At 35.4% G+C, this 19,011-nt stretch overlaps 1 protein-coding gene across 2 annotated transcripts in view; it reads right to left on the reverse strand.

Annotated features, from left to right (window-relative positions):
- Nucleotides 1-2,931: 2,931 nt before the first annotated feature.
- MACC1 (MET transcriptional regulator MACC1) overlaps nucleotides 2,932-19,011 on the reverse strand; it is a 55,108-nt gene continuing 39,028 nt past the window's right edge. For both annotated transcript variants that reach the window (XM_084897872.1, XM_084897873.1), the window contains exons 4-5: nucleotides 16,930-17,118; nucleotides 2,932-4,021 (exon numbers count right to left, since the gene is read on the reverse strand). In XM_084897872.1, the coding sequence (XP_084753998.1) occupies nucleotides 3,809-4,021; nucleotides 16,930-17,118 (402 nt within the window). In that variant the 3' untranslated portion in view covers nucleotides 2,932-3,808. The remainder of the gene's footprint in view (nucleotides 4,022-16,929; nucleotides 17,119-19,011) is intronic.

Below are 19,011 nucleotides of genomic sequence, written 5' to 3' on the forward strand. Positions count from 1 at the left end.
CTTAATCTATTTTATTTTAATATCTTTACATTTTAAATAGGCAGATCTTAATTATTTTAATTAGTTTTACAATCAAAATGACTATTTTCAGGCTCTTAATAATTCATTTAGAAAAAGTTCAGCTTATATAAATTAAGCTATTATATAATGTGATTTAAGTGTGTATTTTTACAGCTTAAAAACCATTTCTCTGGTGGAATGACAAAAATTTGTTTATCTAAAAGTATGTTTTTCCAGTTTAATAAAGATTCTCATCTTTCTATAGAAATGAAGAAAATTAATGCAGTGGTTCTTGACTGGAAATTCTGCATCACCGTCTTCAGGCACCACTCTGGACCTGCCCAATCAGAAATTCTGAGGGTGGGGCCCAGCAGTCAGTGCCAACAAACTCTCCAGGTGGTTATTTTATTCTGAAGAATATCTTTGGATTAAGCCCACCTGGTATAACGCCAACATATGATCTTGGAACTTCACTCACTAAGCTCTACAGCAGCACATGGGAAAACACTCCATATGGAAGAGCAGGGAAGAATTTCTATGTATAATAAGAAACAAGATCTATTTTCATTAGAAAAGCCTCCAGCAACTTAATTTTTCATTGTTCTCCTTTTCCTTTGAATTGCTTCAAATATTCCTTACTGATTACAAAAATTACAGAAAATATAATTTACATGAGCACAGTATGAAAATTCAAGTTTTGAAGTTTCCAATTACAGTATCATATGATTGTGAATGTACTTTCTCTGTTGCATTTTCATATCACATATTCAAAGCTGTTTACTAGCGGCAACATTTTTTTAGACCGCCACCCATTAATGTAGATCATTCTGCTCCTTCCAGGAAACTAGTCATCCCCCAGTTCAAAACTTCATGTGGTATTTTCTACAAAAATGTGTTGTATCCATTATTGATATGAGCAGTTAATGACCCACTCTGGCAGGCATCTCTTTAACTGGCCTTCATATTAGGGCTTTAACAGAAGGAAGTAGAGGACTGGGGCTAATACAGAAATTATTATGTTGCAAGCTGAGCACTGAATTAAAATCTCATCCTGAGGCATCATTAGAGGGAAAGCCTGAGGAAATGAAAGAACTGCCTATACTTTTAAACTTCCAAAATACTTGAAGAAGTTTTAGAGTAATCATTTTTGATGCTTTTAATGTTATCAAGGATGGGATTTAAGTGCTTTATTAATTCCCTTGATTTGCTGCCAAATATTAAAGGCAATTCATGATTACTGAGTTAATACTTTTGATTATGAAAATCCATTATGAAAAGAAAACTAGAAATGATGTATAAAATATTAGAATGTACTTATAAGAACAGAAAGTTTGGACATGGGTTTAAAATTTATCTGAGAGTATTTATTACAAGATTTATAAAATATCTTTGTGACTATTAATATTGGAACTATTGCTTTATCCTTAAGTTACAAAGATCGTGTTTTTTCATTTTTTAAACTCTTAAACTTCCCAGCCAAAATCCTAACACATGATGTGACTTATTTCATCTTACTTCCCCAACCAGCTAACAAAATCTCTGTCTTCTCAGACCCTGGAGCTGGAGAACCCAGTTATTAATTCCTTACTATCCCTTCCTGAAATTCTCTGGTTTGCTGACATGTTAATAAGACCCCGAGAATGTTCTAAAGAAAGCAGAATGACCACTCAATGATTGTGTCCTGAACTTCCAAGTCATTTTTTCCCCTCTCCCAGAATTTAGTTTCAATTAAAATAAATTCCATCCTCAATGTGTGTGTAACTCCTTGGGCAGGCTTTGTTCTGTTATCATCAAATATAAATATAGAAAGCCATAGAGATTGTTCTGAAACCCTAATTCAAGTTACCTTTGCCAGCATACCAAATGCCCCAGGGTGGATGTATTAAAAGCTCTGAAAAGATTCTGCTTTTACTCTTCAACCAAATGGACATGTTTTATTCAGGATCCCCAAACAAAATACTTATTCAGCTCATCCACATTACCTTTGAAGGTGTGTCACTCTTTCCTTCTCTCCTTCACCCTTTCAGGCATTCCCTGCCTCGCCTGCACTCCCTCCTGCCGGAGGGCTTCAGTGGTCTGAGGAGCTCCATCTTCCACCACCCCCAGACTGGAAGCAATGCCTCCTCCTCCTCCAGGCTCATCAGTTCTTCTCCAGGGAAACTCACTTTATCCCTCTGATTCAGATGATGGCCCTCACCTATATCTTTTGGGGTCCTAGCCTCTCTATTGCAGCTATTATTCCAGATGCCATTTACATTTAACTACATACATTATTATTATTATTATTATTATTATTATTATTATCTGTATCCATCACTTGGCAATCCTTATGTCAGAGATCATGCTGGTTTTATTTTCCCATTATTAACCTCAATCCCATTATGTGCCTACCACACACACCAAAAAAAAAAGGAACACTCACTCCATCTGTCAATTGAATGACAATAAATGAATGAGCACCCAAAATATATAAATACTGGCAGGTGGCCAAAGGGTTGAACCCATGAGTAAGCCCAGACCATTTCTTCCTGAACTCTCTGCCAGTAGTTGGCCTTTATACTGGCCCAGATTCCTGTATAATCTTTATAAAACACTGGTACACAAACACACACATGTGTTTGCATGAGCCCAGATTCCTATATAATCTTTATAAAACACTGGTACACAAACACACATACATGTGTTTGCATGAGCCCAGATTCCTATATAATCTTTATAAAACACTGGTACACAAACACACACATGTGTTTGCATGAGCCCAGATTCCTATATAATCTTTATAAAACACTGGCACACACACACACACATGTGTTTGCATGAGCCCAGATTCCTGTATAATCTTTATAAAACACTGGTACACAAACACACACATGTGTTTGTGTGAGCATGCACACACACACAGGTATCAGCGTTCGGGTGGTTAAGACTATTACAGTCAACAGTGATAACGGAAGGCTTTATTAAAAATCTCTGAGACTTAATGAATTATTCAACATTAGGATCCTGAAGAGAGGTCAAGGATTAGCTGGTTCCAAGATGCTGGAGGAAGGTGGTGGAAACCCGTGTCCATGCTTGCAGGCAACAGATTTCTGATAACTCACATATTCCCTTTGGCAGTCTTTCAAGAGATGGTGAACAAGAGCAATGAGATTCAATTAGAATGAAATAGCTACCACTTCCCTGTAAGTTTTAATATGCATTTACTATTACATCCTAAATTAAAAAAATAAATAAAGCCATGTTTTTCAGAGAGAAAACCTACTTCACACTAGCTTTTAACCCTGAGCATCCTATCCAGTTCTTAGTTTCTTCATAGGGAAAATGGGAATAATGCTGGCAAACTCCACTGAGAAATAAGAGATCTGATATAGGAAGCCTGCAGCCCTGTGCACAGAGTGTGTGCTTGCTTCTGCTCTCTCCCTGTCTGCCTCCTGGTAAAACTGCATGGTTCACATTGAGAGCTTCTAGCTTAGCTCGGTATCTGGGTGATGTGATTATGCTAATAGTCATTTGTCTTAACTTAAAGAAATTAAAAGTAACTTTGAAAGGGAGTGTTTTTCTTTCCTTTCTCAACAACAAAGCAACCCAAATTTGCATCTGAAATAGATACAAAAATACATGTCTGGTTATAAAACCATTTTGGATTTTGTGTTCTGCTGTGCTTTCACATGGGAAATATTTTTTCAAATGGGAAAAATGTAAGTACCATTTTTCTAAGGACTTTCTCTTTCACACACACACACACACACACACACACACACACACTTTCCCATTATTCTCCTTCCTCCACAAGACACACCCTTCATTTCTATACTTCTTCCGAAGTGGAGAATGCAGTTGCTCTCAGAACCTCTAAAGAATGTACTAGTAGTAAAGCTCCAGTTAAGTCCCGCCATTGTCTGGTCACAGGGTTTTTCATTCTGTCCAAAGCTGCTTGCAGGTCTTGTAACACATCTCTGTAGCTATTTCCGTAGTGAGCACCCCAAGCATAGAGAAAATCATAAGCAGGTTTCCACATCATCTATAAAGGGGGAAAAAATAGACTGGATTAGTATGGAAGGAAAACAGGGAGTAAAACAGATGCCAAAAAGGGTTTAAAAGCCTCCTAGGACTTAAAAGAAAATGAAATAGTAATTATACATGGACTTATTTAATGTCATAGAAAACATGTTTAATAACTATCAGTTTCCTATTATAGCCTCACGACTCTAAACCAAGGACTATAAGCAGGGTCTTATTTCCTCTTGATCCACCACCTATACATTGCACCTTGCCTTGAGGTGAATATAAAATTATTTGTGCAATATTTTGATGATAACATGTTATTGAGATAATCTTTTCACGCTCTGAGACACTTTTAGGCTTAAAATAATAATTCTTTTACTGTTATATGTATCTGTGTTGAGCTTTATGACCACATATCATAAGGAGATGTACAGTATTTCAATGCTTAAAGTCATTTTATTCAAGCAATTCTATAAAGAAGGGAAAATGTAGCTTCATGACCACGTCAAAGGGAAAGCAAAAATCTAATTAAAAATGTAATTTAATAATACATTTTATGCCCAAAAGAAAGATCAATATTCAACGCTTCATTATGCTTTCCCTCATTACCCACCCAAACCAGTGACATCATGGTTTCCATAGAAATAAATGCACGTCAGAGAGGATCTTCATGCACAGGAGAATGTGTAATGGTAACCAGGGCAACCAGGCTGAGAGAGAATGGAGACAAAGGCTGACCAAATAAGACAAATTGTATAATACTCACACACAGAGACACCTTAAAATCAATTTTCTCTAGGAAAACAACAAAATGAACCATCCAGTTATAATTGGAATCTTTGGAAAATAATAAACTTTATTACTAGCTACTTATTTGGGCTCACTAAGCTAATTAATTTGTAATGTTATCACTTGCAAAATGCAGGAACACAGACTGAGCTAAACATTATGCAGTGTTGCCTTCTTAAAATAGGGCTCCCATTGACAGTAATATCAAATAAAGTAGGGCCTTGGGATATAATTGTTCACCCTCCTCTGATATCCCCATATATGCTACGATGTTAGTTAAAAAAATGAAAGACCTATATAAGGAGTATCATTATGTTTCAAGTCAATCTATACAAAAGGCCATTCATTAGGCTCAAAAGATCATTTGAAGTTATTTGTCCACGCTGGCATTGCTTGGGTATCATGAACATCCATATTTTTACAAAATTTGATTCTGCAAAGTACAGAAAGGAAGACAATTATCAACTTAGAAAAATGTGGATAGATTATTTCATCCTGACCTTAATTAAGACTTCTCAAAGTGTAAAAAGACTTCTCAGAGGTCACCTCAATGTCTCTGAAATGCAAGGAGGGATATTGCCCTAAACTCATTGGAGATTCCCTAGAGTCTATGCCCTAAGTGGCCTAGAAACGGATACAATTGCAATGGGCTGAAAACACTAGGAAAATGGTAAACTTCATGATCTATACTAAAATATGAGCATATTTTGCATCCTATTTTTTCCTCTTTGCAGCAAACTAGACATGAATATTTCTTCAGTGTTAAATTTGATTTTCTATATCTAATATCATCGGTTGCTTACAACACAGATGAAGAAAAGCACTATCGTAGTAGCACAGATACAATGGAACTATTCAAAATACATTGTCATTCATTATGTTCTTTTATTTCACTTTTTAAACCAATTCATTATTTCACTTTTTAAACCAAGAATTATTGAATACCTAGCAATGTAAGTGATTTTGTTACACAAAGGGATAAAATTATTACTATAGTATGGCTCTTGTTTTTAGAAGCTTATAACAGAGAAGGGAGATGGATACTTGAACAAGTAAGTGCCCAATGTATAAAATACAGTTGGTAGTTAATAACAACCAAGAAAATGCAAAGATTACTTGGATATTTTAATTCAGTGTGAGATAGAAATGAGAGTTCCATTAACTTAGGACCTCTATGGTGTAATAGAAAGAGAAATGGGTTTTGGTGTCATACTACCAAAACCTGACTTCACATCTGCATTCCATTGCCTATTGAATGGGTCAATGTGAGTAAATTGATCAAATTATCTGGTTATTTTAATCCATAAAATATGGGTACTAACTTCCAAGTCTTGTGTTCAAGATACTTCATGAAGTGTCTGGCATATAGTAGGAATGTGAGTACTTTTTGGGTGAGGTCAGGATAAGAAGTAAAGGAGGGACTATCTGATGAGCAACTGAAATGTGGAGGTTACCTCCAGAGAGCAGTGGAGGGTTAGCATCACTCATGATAAAATAATGATAAAAGGCATGAGACTAGTAGAAAATGCCAAGGAAGAGGATAAAGGGATGAAAAATTTAACTCTCAATTAAGTCTATAATTAGGGTACAGTATGAAATAAAAACAACAAGAAATGGAGAGAAACTGGAGCCAGAACAATAGAAATTGTAACAGGGTGCTACATAGTGCAAAAGCCAAGGCCTAACAACATTCCAAAAAAAGGTGGATTGCTGGAGCCAGGTCACACCAGCTCCCCAGGTTCACACAGCCTCCCAACTCCATGTTCAGTGACATATGGGGACACTAAAATCATCCATGTTGGAGTATCTATACCTTAGAAATTGGCAACAGCTACAATTGAAAAATAGGTTGCTAAACATCTACTAACATATAATCACTTAGGACATCCCTTTTCTCTTACCTCCTCTGCTACTCCTAACATCGTGTAATGTGGAAACATGAAGGAAAACTGAAAAAAAGTCAGGATCTGGGCAATTAGTCTTTGGAAACTTTGGAGAAGGCAGTTTAAAGAGAGGTGTAGGGAAGACTTCAGGAATGAATAGAGGTCAAGGAACTAAAAGGCAGACAAAAAATGGGTCACATTTGGAATTTGAAAGTTAAAGAGAGACAAAGCTAGAAGGAGAAACAGTGAAAAATAAAAGTATCTTTAAAAGGGAAAATATATAAAAAGTAATATTCTACAATGAAAAGGAAGGTTTGTTTTATGTCCTAACTTTGCTAGATAGAAATTTTAGGGTTGTTGAGAATTAAAGTGACAGCATATATAAAACACTCAAGAAAAAAAGAGTTAAATTTCTTTAAGCAGAAAACCAAAGGGAAATATTAAAATTATTATAGAGCAAGGGTAGGTAATTAAAGGGCAAGTATCAAGAAAAAATTGAATGGGAATTGGATCAAAAGTAAATGTTTTAGTTATGTATCTTGACACACTGTTAAAAATGTTAAAATTTGGGGAACTATGTTTTCCTTTAATAAGCAAATGTCTGTAAGATATGGTAAAAATAACTTTTTCTTTATTGAAATTTGCCTTAACAATGTTTCACAAAGTCCAGCTTTCATCAATGCAATAAACAGTTGTTTATGATATAGATATGACATTCGACCTCAAGCCCTTAAATACTTATATTTTATTTCTTTTGGCATTTCTAATTATCTTATGTCATTTTAGTCTTCTTACTCAGCAAGTAAACATATATTATTAATGGCAAAGACACAAAATGTAACTTGAATGTATTAATTAACTATGGACTTTATAAAGCTATGTTTAAAAATACACACACATCAAGGCCACAAAGAATTCTAAACTGTGTGGTAAATTAGAGAGAAAATGAAATGATTTTCTCTGGAAATGTTTGAATGAATAAAATGAGTAAAATAAACAATATCCTTTCCAAAATAACCTAGTTACGTCCTCCAAAAGCTGGAAATGTGTGGTGGACTGCCAGGATCTCTTCCAGGTTTATATTACCATCTATCTATTCAGTGGTTTTAAAATAGTTCTTCTGCTCTTGCTCAATGTTATGACTTAAGGGAAAATATTCAGAAACTGCACTAATGCTTTAACAAATCAAAAGGAAAGCGTGCTCCTGAGGATTTGCTTTGGTAGAATTATTCTTAACCACAAAATAATTCCGCTCATCTGTCTCACTTCTGTCACAAATATTGGACCCTCAGTCATCATTCTTACCCCTCTACTCTTAGATTTTTAAGTGGTAACTTCATGGTGTTTCCGGTTCATCTTTGAATCAGAAGCGTAAGGCTGATCAAAATGCAGAGTTGTTAATTTCTCATTTCTGTGCTTTGATCTCTTTATGGAGATCATCAATAATCATTTAATCTATCAGAGTTGAGCAGTTTTCTGAAGTCCCAGCATTTGTGTGGGAGGAATATGTGTTGTTTTAGTTTATCTCCTAGGTACTAGAGGACAAAGACAAAGGTAAAGGGGCAATGAAAAAGTGATAAATGAAACAACAAAAGAAAAGAAACCTGGATAGAGATTTTAAAAATGAAGTTTTTCAAATTTAGAGTGCTTATTTCCAGAAGCCAGTAAGATTTTATAAAATAGTCTAGGCAATAAAATGAAACATGAATAAAAGCAATTCAGATTGGGGCATAACAGCTATGTATTTCTTTTGAGCTTGTAAAATATGAATAGCATAAAGGAAGAAATTAGTTTTAACTACCTTTGAATAATTACATTTTACTACATTAAAGGATTAATAATCCACTTACTTTCCTCATAAAACTATTAAAGCGATGTTCCATTTTTAGTACAATTAGTTGCAGAGAGATTAAGGCAAATTTGCCTTATTAATGATTATTTATCATTTACAATTTCCAGGTAGTCCTTCTCGCACCTATAATTGGTAAGTTCATAAATGTTGTTGAAGAGGAAGTTGCCATTATCTTCAGAAGAGAATATTAAGGGTCCCTATTTCCTCAGAGGGAAGATGATATTTGCTTAAAACTTGACTTAAGATTCTCTTGGAAAAGACTCTAAGTCAACCAAGCTTTGTTTGTTCTAGGAATAACCAACCACTTGGAATGCCAGGGCTTAAAAATGAGCCAGAGGAACATGGAAGACCCATGCCTTGTTAGTACATTTGCTCAAAATAGTATAACATCGTAAGAAAATGTGCTGGTCAAACCATTCTCACAAATTCCTAGTTAGGAAGATTCCAGGCTGCTTCCTTGTCATCCAACCCTCAACCTCCACCACAACTATATATTAGTGGAAACTCTGAGCATCATAGTTTAAAGAAACTGAGCTTCTCTAATCCAATCTTTCAATGTGGAGGTAAATGAGAGAAAATACAGGGTGTGGCAAAGTAGGTTTATAGTTGTAGTATGTGAAACACAGTTTATTCTTGTGTTATTATTTATTAGTTATTGCATTATTTTCCATACAAACATCAGTAAACCTACTTTTGTCCCATCCTGGATAGTGGTAAGAGCTCTGCATTTAAAGAACCGCATCATGGGTTTGAATCTAGACTTTTGACTTACTAGCTCTAGGATGTTGGATAAGTTTCAAAACATCTCTACACCCTTATTTCCTCCTACTGTAAAATAGGAGGTGGAGAGAAAGGGTTCCCAAAGCCATAAAAGCACTGTCAAGTGTACAAAGTAAACAGTCCTGAAGGGTCCTGGCACATACTAGGTGCTTGATTAATGCTAATTGGGATTTGTACTCGAAATGAAGTTAAATAGCAAAGTCGTGGCCAAACATTTAGAAAAGGAATCCAGGTCACCTAGCCATAAATCTAGGGCCATTTCACTAAGATATTCCCATGAATCTACCTCAGTATTAAGCAGTTTCAATAAGTGTTGATTTGTGTCTTATACTTAGGTGGACTTTGGTTTTATGAAATTCATTATTGTTTGTGTTCCTTAATAAATCTTGATATAAAAAATCTAAATCAAGTATTAGTGTCTCAAAATCCATTCTAAAATCTCTCCATAATATTTAGCCTAATGTGATTATTATTTCTACTTGAAATTCAGAGTGGTAATGAGACATTCAATGTATAATTAAATAAAATATCATAGAAATACAATGCTTAGCCCCCTTAATTTTACTTGTGATCTCTTTTTATTCTTTGTTCCATCATTCCAAATAATGGAGTCTTTTTGGAATTAAAGACTGTAGCAGTAAGATGTAAAGTATTGTAAAAACTAGACAATAGTAATCTAAATATTATGTCACTATGCCAAATTTCTAGTACAAACAGCAAAGATTTAGTGAACTGTTATGTACACTTGTAGGTACATTTCCATATAATACTTTTCCCTTTTTAAGGAAACTGCAAATATATGTCTTACTGAGAAGAACAGCGAACTATAGATTTAAGTGCCATGGCTAGAACTGAACCAGTTCCAGCAGATGCAGACAATGCCACGTGTTTGTAAGCAGAATCTGGGAGTTGCCACGTGAGCCAAAAAAAAACCATACGAGTCCAAGGACATTCCTTTTACTTTTTGCAAGAGATATTTTCCAAGGAAAGCGAAATGGTGTTAAGCCAGTAAGAAAAAAGCTGATTAGCCAAGACTTTTTCTCATTTGTTTCCATGTATAACCATCCTGCCAGTTTCTCAGAAGACAGCCTTGAAATAACTGCTGACTTTTCCCTTACCTGTGTTCTTTCTATTGTTACTCTCAGCCATTTTACTAAAAATTATCATTCGATGCCTCATTCTCTTTCCAAAATCACGCAACGTCACCCAGTTGCCAAACTCATCTCTGCCTCTTAGTCAAAATAACAGATAATAATGCATTTTGTTATTACAATCTGCAAAGCATTGTCCTAAATATTTCACGTATATCTTTTTAAAATTTTATTTATTTATTTTAGAGAGAGGGAATGAGGGAGGGAATGAGAGAGGGAAAGAGAGAGAGGGAGAGAGAGAAAGAAAGAGAGAGAGGGAGGGAGAGAGAGAGAGAGAGAGAGGGAGGGAGAGAGAGAGAGAGAGAGAGAGAGAACATTGATTTGTTGTTCCCTTATATATGCATTTATTGGTTGATTCTTGTATGTGTCTTGACTGGAAATCTAATCTGTAACCTTGGTGTGTCAGCATGAAGCTCTAACCAACTGTGCTACCTGGCCAGGGCCACATATATTACATATTTTAATCTCTAAACATCTGATGATTAAGAGAGTATTATTTGCCTCAATTAAAAAAAGTTGAGTCCTACAAAAATTAAGAAAATTTCCCAAGGTCCTAGAGCTAACAGATGGTAGAGCTACAAGTTGAATCCAGACAAGAAATCTTAACCTCTATGCTGTGCCATTCATTAGAGACTCCTTCCTCTACCATCAAAAGATATATATCTAACCACATATCCCAATAATTATTAGGATAAACTCTACCCTCTAGCCCACATATCTTCCTTAGTGGTCTTGAGAAGTCAATGAAGTCCCCTTCTACTCCTCTCCAATGATTCAACTGCTTCCCATCCTTCAGGATTAGGCTGTGTCCCTCCAACTTTGTTCTTTTCCATTTAGTTAATTCTGAAAGGGATTATCAGTAGAGCACAGTGTAAAGGATTGTGCATAAAATACCCGAATTTGAATCCTAATTCTGTCACTTAAGACCCACATTACTCTGAATAACTTACACAAATCCATTCTCTTAGCTTGCATTCCTATAAAAAGCAGATGGTATAATATCTTCCTTATTAAGTTTGTTGAAATAAATGATATTGTAAAGAAAATGTTCATACACTCAGTTCACACATAATAAATTGCACAATTATTATCATTCTTATTCTTAGTTTCACTTTTTAAAGCATCTAACCGTATATTTGTTTAAAATATAACAATTCAAATAAAACAGTTTATCACAATTCCTAGGCCAAATAAAATTTGGTTTTAGAGAGAAGAATCATATTTTTCATTGCGTGTGTTTTCTGTAACTCCGCATGCTCCAATGCTGAGAACTGAAGTCCCTGGGGAAGGTGTTAAGTATGGATGAATTAAATACTGAGAGAAAATATACAGAGGGGAAAAATACCAAACAAGCAGGAAGAATTCCATATAGAATTTTTTTGTTTACTTATTGAACAATTAATAAAATTAGCTGGTTGAGGTTGACCTATTCTCTTATTTCTTATTTGGACTTAGAATAAAGGGCTCTGAACACTACGGAAGCCAGTCATAAATGAGGAAGGGCAGATTCTGGCTAGAAGATAAAACAGAGCATTAGACCCTCCCTGTTTAAGTGTTGACCACAAAAAGACATAAACATACCTTACCAGTTCTAAATCTCTAGGTAAGTGGCTTCTGAGAAGGAAAACAACAACAACAAAAACAACAACAACAACAACAACAACAACAACAACTAAAAACTATTACAATTAGAAATACTGACTGTGTTGGGGCTTCCGTAGGGAGGGTGGCCCACTCTGGCAGGTCAAATAAGAAATCAGTCTCAACTGATGGGTGCCTGTGGTTGAAGTGAGCATTGGCAAAAGGTATCTTAAAGGCGGAAGTGAACTTTTAGTGTTCTTGGTGAATAAGTGTCCATACGGAATAAGATGGAAAGCGCATTATCTATTCTTAGGCAGGGGGCCAGTGGGAGAGTGTTGCTAGGATATGGTCACAATCCCCGGAGAGCTAAGTGAAGGATACCTAATGTAGGCCTGTGAATATCTATCCCTGAAATCCCCAGCACTGCCCCTTGTAAAACCCAACTGTTTTAAAAATATGCTATTTTTCTAATATTTTATTGATTCCTATTTTGTTTAAATATCTTCAGAAAAACTCCAATTTTTACCAACTTTCACAGGAAAACCTTGGCAACAATTAAACATCTTCGTGTAGCATAAGTTTCTAACAGTCATCATTCAACTTTTATAGTTCTGTTTTTATGTAGGAAATGCAATGTCATTAGAAAAATTGAGTAATATTTATTAAAATTTAATTTAGGGAGATGATTAATTTAAAAAATGACTTCTCAGAAGTCCCCAGAGAGAGACTTTTTCCCCATCTTATAAGAGTAGAAATGGTCAAAATACTCAACAAAAATCTAATAGACACCCTATTAATAATCTCCATTATTAAATTGGCCTGAGGCTTGATGAAGATGTGCAGGCAAATTTTAGTAGTACCATAACTTGAAAAAAAGGTGAAATGAGATGCTTAAAGCCCCATCCTAACCACATCTACCAGCTCTGTCATTCAGCCAGCACACTGGATTGGGAGTGGGTGGGCAGAGTGTAAAGCACAATGACCCCAAAGTCAAAGGCCTGCTCTCTAAACCTGGTTCCATAACTTCTCACTATACATGCTTTTAAGCAAATAACAGCCTCCCTACATTTTAGATAATATTAGTGCCGGCCTGTAAATTTTTGTTCAAAGGATTAATTAATCTTTGAAATGTTACCAGAATAGTGCCTGGCACAGAGTAAGTGCTGGATAAATGTTAGATACAATAAAAATAGAACAAAGGGGAAAAGAGAAGTTGAAGAGAAAGGAAAGTGAGTGAAAGAGCCGGACTATAGGCATTGGTAATATTCAGAATGTGTGCCCTCTGAAGTGGTGAGATAAAGGAAATTTCACTTTCCTTCCTCAGAGTCCCCGTTCCAGAATTAATATCAGTCTGTTTTCAAATCAACTACTTGACTTGTAAATTGATCATATTTAAGAATCTTCTCCTTCCTGAAAGAAAAAATTATACAGCCATGTTTTTTCCAGGAGGATAGAAATTAGCATAGATTTACTCTTTAGTTTAAGTGGCCTAACAGGTTAAAGATTCCCACAGATTATTTGGGATGGCTTTAGACCAATATACTATGGGTTATTTTTAAGATTTTAATAACATGGATCAGAATGATGACTGTTAGTATTAACCACAATAAATTAAACATTAGCCCCTCAAAAAACACCTAGGGGCTTTCCTTTCTACTTCTGAGAATTTATTAGCTTTGGCACAGACTTAGTTATTTGTGATTTGGGCTGTGTGAATGTAAATAATGGGAAAGTAGGCTGCCCTCCATCAAGATTTGGAGAAAGACAAACTATAAACATACACAATTAGAGAGAATTCAGATGCATAACAAAGCTGAGAGAATAACTTTGATAAATAACTTTCAACAAAACCTTTTTAAAAACAGACTTAAGAAAAAAAAAATTCCTGCTTTTAATTAGACAATTTTTAAAAAGATTTTTTTTTAGAGACCTTTTAGGTTTAAAGAAGTAAGAGGAAGGTGCAGAGATTTCCCATATACTTCCTACCTCTCATATGCATAGCCTCCCTATCATCAACAACTCTCCCCAGAGGTGACATGTTTGTTACAATTGATGAATCTACAATGATACAGCATACTCACGCAAAGTCCATAGTTTACATTAGGATTTACTCTTGGTATTGTGCATTATATGGGTTTGGACAACTGTATAGGGACATATATCCATCATTATAGTATCATTGCCCAAAAAATCATGTGCTCTTCCTATTCATCCCTCCCTCCCAATACCTGGCAACCAGTGATCTTTTTACTGTCTTCATAGTTTTTCCTTTTCTAGAATGTCATATATTTGAAATCAAATAGCAGGTAGCCTTTTCAGGTTGGCTTATTTTGCTTAGTAATATGCATTCAAGGTTCCCACATGTCTTTGCATGGATTGATAACTTGTTTCTTTTTAGGTTGAATAATATTACATGTTCATTTTATCCATTCACCTACTGAAGGCATCTTGGTTCCTTCTAAATTTTGGTATATATATATATATATATATATATATATATATATACTCACACATATATATATAATATATGTATGTGTATTATATATATTTTGTACATATATTGTATATATTTTTACACACATATATATTTTTAGCCCTCACCTAAGGGTATTTTTCTAATGATTTTTAGAGATAGTGGAAGAAAGAGGGAAAGACAGAGAGAAATTTCAATATGAAAGAAACACATCAATTGGTTGCCTCCTGCATGCACTCTGACCAGGTCAGGATCGGGAAGGAACCTGCAACCTAGGTATATGCCTTTGACCAGAATCAAATCCAGGATCCTTTGGTCCATAGGCTGATGCTCTATCTACTGAGTCAAACCAGCTAGGGCTAAATTTTGGTAATCTATCTAATAAAAGAATAACATGCTAATTGACTCTACCTTCATGACACCCACCAGACAATCAAGAGTGAGTATGCAAATCAACCCAATAAAGATGGTGGCTTAATTTGCATACATAGGTGCCAAGTGGCAGGACACTTGTGTTGTCGCCATGGCCACAATACAGGTGTTTCACACCACCCCAGGCTCTCTGGGCAGTGTGGGAAGGTGGAAAGGCAGCTCTGGCCAGAGCAAAAGCAGTGCAGGCAGACAGGGAAAGGAAGGCCCATTCTTGCTCAAATCTTCGTGCATCGGGCCTTTAGTTATAAATAAAGTTGTTATAAACATTCATGGGCAGGATTTTGTGTAGACATGCTTTCAATGCCTTTGGGTAAATACCAAGGAGCACAATTGATGGAAGTGTGGTAAGAGTATGTTTCATTTGTAAGAAACAGCCAAAGTCCCTTCTGAAGTGGCTGTACCATTTTGCATTCTCACCAGCAATGAATAAAGATTCCTGTTGCTCCATATCCTCAACAGCATTTGGTCAATTCAAATAGATATGCAATGATATTTCAATTAGACAACTTTCTAATCAGTTAACTGAAATATCAGAACAGCATATCCTTCTAAATGTTGTTCTTGTTTCTTATAAATTCCTTATCTTTTAGCTCATTTAGTAACAAGTGATTTGTAAGTTGTAAAGCACTTCTTAGGAAACAGAAATAAATGCAGTCAAAGAGGAGGAAATATATCAGCCTCCATCTACTCTTGGTTGAAAGGTCTTGTTTAAGGGAGAGGTAGGCTCTAGATTCCTGGAAGCCATGCTGCTGAGACCTTCACTGCACCTGCTGGGCTTCAACTGACTTGACTCTTGTCCCTTCATGAAAAGGTTGTTTTGTCCTGCACACCCAGCTGGCATAGTTGCTTCAAAGTAAGAAAAGTTTCTCCAGCTCTATTAATTTCCAGCTCTGTGGCCCAAAAGGAAGTGAAGAACACAGTTTCTGTCTCTTACCAAGTCATCACAAATAAGAGAGACAATCTTCCCTTAACTAAAATATATATCTTGAAAATGCTTACACTCATGTAAGAAAAATACAGAACATTTTATAGGTGCTCACCACTGAAATATTTTTAAGTCATAAAAATTGTCACAATTTATTTGCTAAATAGAGCAAATATGTATTAACTTATGCCTAACAGTATACATTTAATATTAATAAAAATTAATAATTTATTTAATTTAATATTTGCAATGATAAATATTTACTTTTTGTTATATGCTGTCATTCTATATTTGATGTCTATAGTTTCTATTGTACACAAAATTGTCAAAGTTCTTAGAGATCTTTGTTTACCATTATCATCCACCCCCTTAATGCTTATTGTCACCAAATATTGTTTATCACAAATTAAGTCTATGCCTAACGTTGATAAATGCTTATCATTATGTAATTTTCCCTTGCCCTGACTGGGTCCAGTCTCCTTCCATCAAAGTTATGTGTTTTCTGCCTCAAGTTCTTCTAGGCCTGCCTAATAACTGGCTTGCTATCCAATTTGGTCAATTCATTTTATCAAAGACCATGTTAATATGCAATCCAATAAGATAAGCATCAGTATATTTTCAGGCTCTCAATGCATATTTAAAAGGCCTTTAAAGAGTAACATGAACAGCCGAGACTGGTTTGGCTCAATGGATAAAGTGTCGGCTTGGGGACTGAAGGGTCCCGGGTTCAATTCCGGTCAAGGGCATGTACCTTGGTTGTGGGCATATCCCCAGTAGGGGGTGTGCAGGAGGCAGCTGGTCAATGACTCTCTCTCATCGATGTTTCTAACTCTCTATCTCTCTCCCTTCCTCTCTGTACAAAATCAATAAAATATATTAAAAAAAAAAAAGTAACATGAACATATTTCAGGTAATACCAATGATTATAGGAACTGTGACTTCAGCTAGGGGTCCTCTAGAACACAACCCCAATTTATCCCTGTAAGTGGGTCAAGCTGATTACATTTATTTACTTGGTCTACAATTTTTTGACTGAATTAGACAAACAGAAATATTACCTCTGCAGGAACAGCTCCAGCTTTTCCTCGATGAGGAATTTCATATGCCTCCACTTGTTGCTTTGTGAATCGTACTAGCTTTTTAGCTAGTTCCCTCCAGCCTTTTCCCAGCTTGACAGCTGAAGTCAGGAGCGCAGCCTCTTGGATGATATGCACTACTATCCCTTGGCAATCCATCTTCAGCAGAGCCTGCAGCAATAATTACATGTCACAATTAAAAGCAATGAATGTGGCTTTTTCCTAGAAATCCAATTTTTCATTACATAATCTAGAAACTGGCATCCTATTTTTCACCACACATATATTTGAGTTTCCTAAATTTTAAAAAGTTGATTTACTTTTAAGCAAATCCAACCAGCATAGTACAGAGGACACAGCTAGACCAAAATTAGAGGAGATTTAGGACTAATCAGTGGCTAATTATAGGGCCTTGGTCAAACCACTTAACTAATGTTTCTTAATATCTTTAACTGCAAAAGGAGAATATTGAACTAGACACTTCTAAAGACATCCTGAGTTTCAAAGGGTGAATAATTGACCAATTCAGGAATGATAATTTACTCTTCAAAAAACAATTCCTTTCCTTATCAGAGGATTGACTACAGTATTTCTCAGAGGAATGAGCACAGTGGTGCTGATAAACATTGGAATTTTCATCAAAATGTGATTTAAAAATTCACAGAATTCTGTCATTGAATGAAAAAGAGATGCTACCACAACTTTGAACAAAGCTATTGATAATAATACCTTTTGAAAAATTAACCCTCTCACTTCATCACCAGTGTAATTATGCCTAATAGAAACCACAATATATTAAAGAAAAAAACATTCAGTCTTCTATAATGCAATATGGAAAATCATCAGACTCTTTCTTCCTTAATTAGGTGTCTGAGCCTTGTCAATCATTACACATTTCAAACAAGTCCATGAGTTTCTCTTTTGCTTTGAATATATTTTTAAAATATGGGTTTAAATCTATCCATATTTCTTTCTTGTTCAAATAAGTAAACACACACACACACACACACACACACACACACACACACACAAAACAAAAAAACAAAAACAAAAACAAAAAACCAAAGAAACCTGTTGGGTGGGCCCTCAACATTTAATTCCTGTCATTATGAAACAATAAGTAAAAATGAATGACCAAATAAGTCAACTATTAAAGTCCATAGATGGATGGTTCTTTCCCATGGAACCATTAGAAAGACTACCCATGGTCTTTATACTAGTACATGGACTATACATTTATAGTGAGGATTTGTAATTATAGGGAGAAGTAGTACTGAGCTATTAAGCCCCTAGGGTTCTTTTACTAAACTGTGGAGTGGGATTAGCAATGCTTATCCCAGTTCCTTGTTTCAAAGGGAAAAATTTGCACTTAGAATTCCAAAACCCAAGTTTAAAGACCAGCTCCACATAGTACAAGACTTTAGGTAAATCTCAACATTCTCTATTTAATAATTTTTAAAATAAATTTACATCTAATTTCTTATAATCACTATGAAGGTTGAAGCAGAGGCTCAAGTACTTTGTAGAGTATCAAGTTTCAAGTATATAAGGACAGTCAGTCTCAAGTCTAGAGATGACTAAAGAGTTTAGATTTCACAATCTTTATCAGCTCCAATTCAGCTACCCCAAACTAGGATACAATCCAATAAAAATGTATACTTATTTGCAAATTAACTTTTAAGAAGTGGTCTCTATACTATATATTCTATCATCTTCTGGTCAGACAACCACACCTAAGCCCATCGATTCAGAAATCCTGAAGCTTCCCCTGGGGCACCCTGGGAGGTTTTAGGAACTACACCCTTGAATAAGCTCTCCACCAGTACTGTCTAGTTTGTCACCAAAGCTATTCATGATCATACATCAACACAGTCAGGTTTAAACTTTCAGACCATTTGGCCAATATTACATTTTTTTGCCACCAAGTTCAACAAAGCAATTTTCAATTCAAATCTTCCAGCAGTACATGAGCTATGAGAGGTAATGCGCTACTGCAAAATACATGTGCAGCTTTGACCTTTTAGGTCAGCCAATGACTCTAAATGCCCCAGATTAAGTGATACT

This window comes from Pipistrellus hanaki (assembly GCF_964339955.1).
Source record: "Pipistrellus hanaki genome assembly, chromosome: 10".
NCBI classification, from domain to species: Eukaryota; Metazoa; Chordata; class Mammalia; order Chiroptera; family Vespertilionidae; genus Pipistrellus; species Pipistrellus hanaki.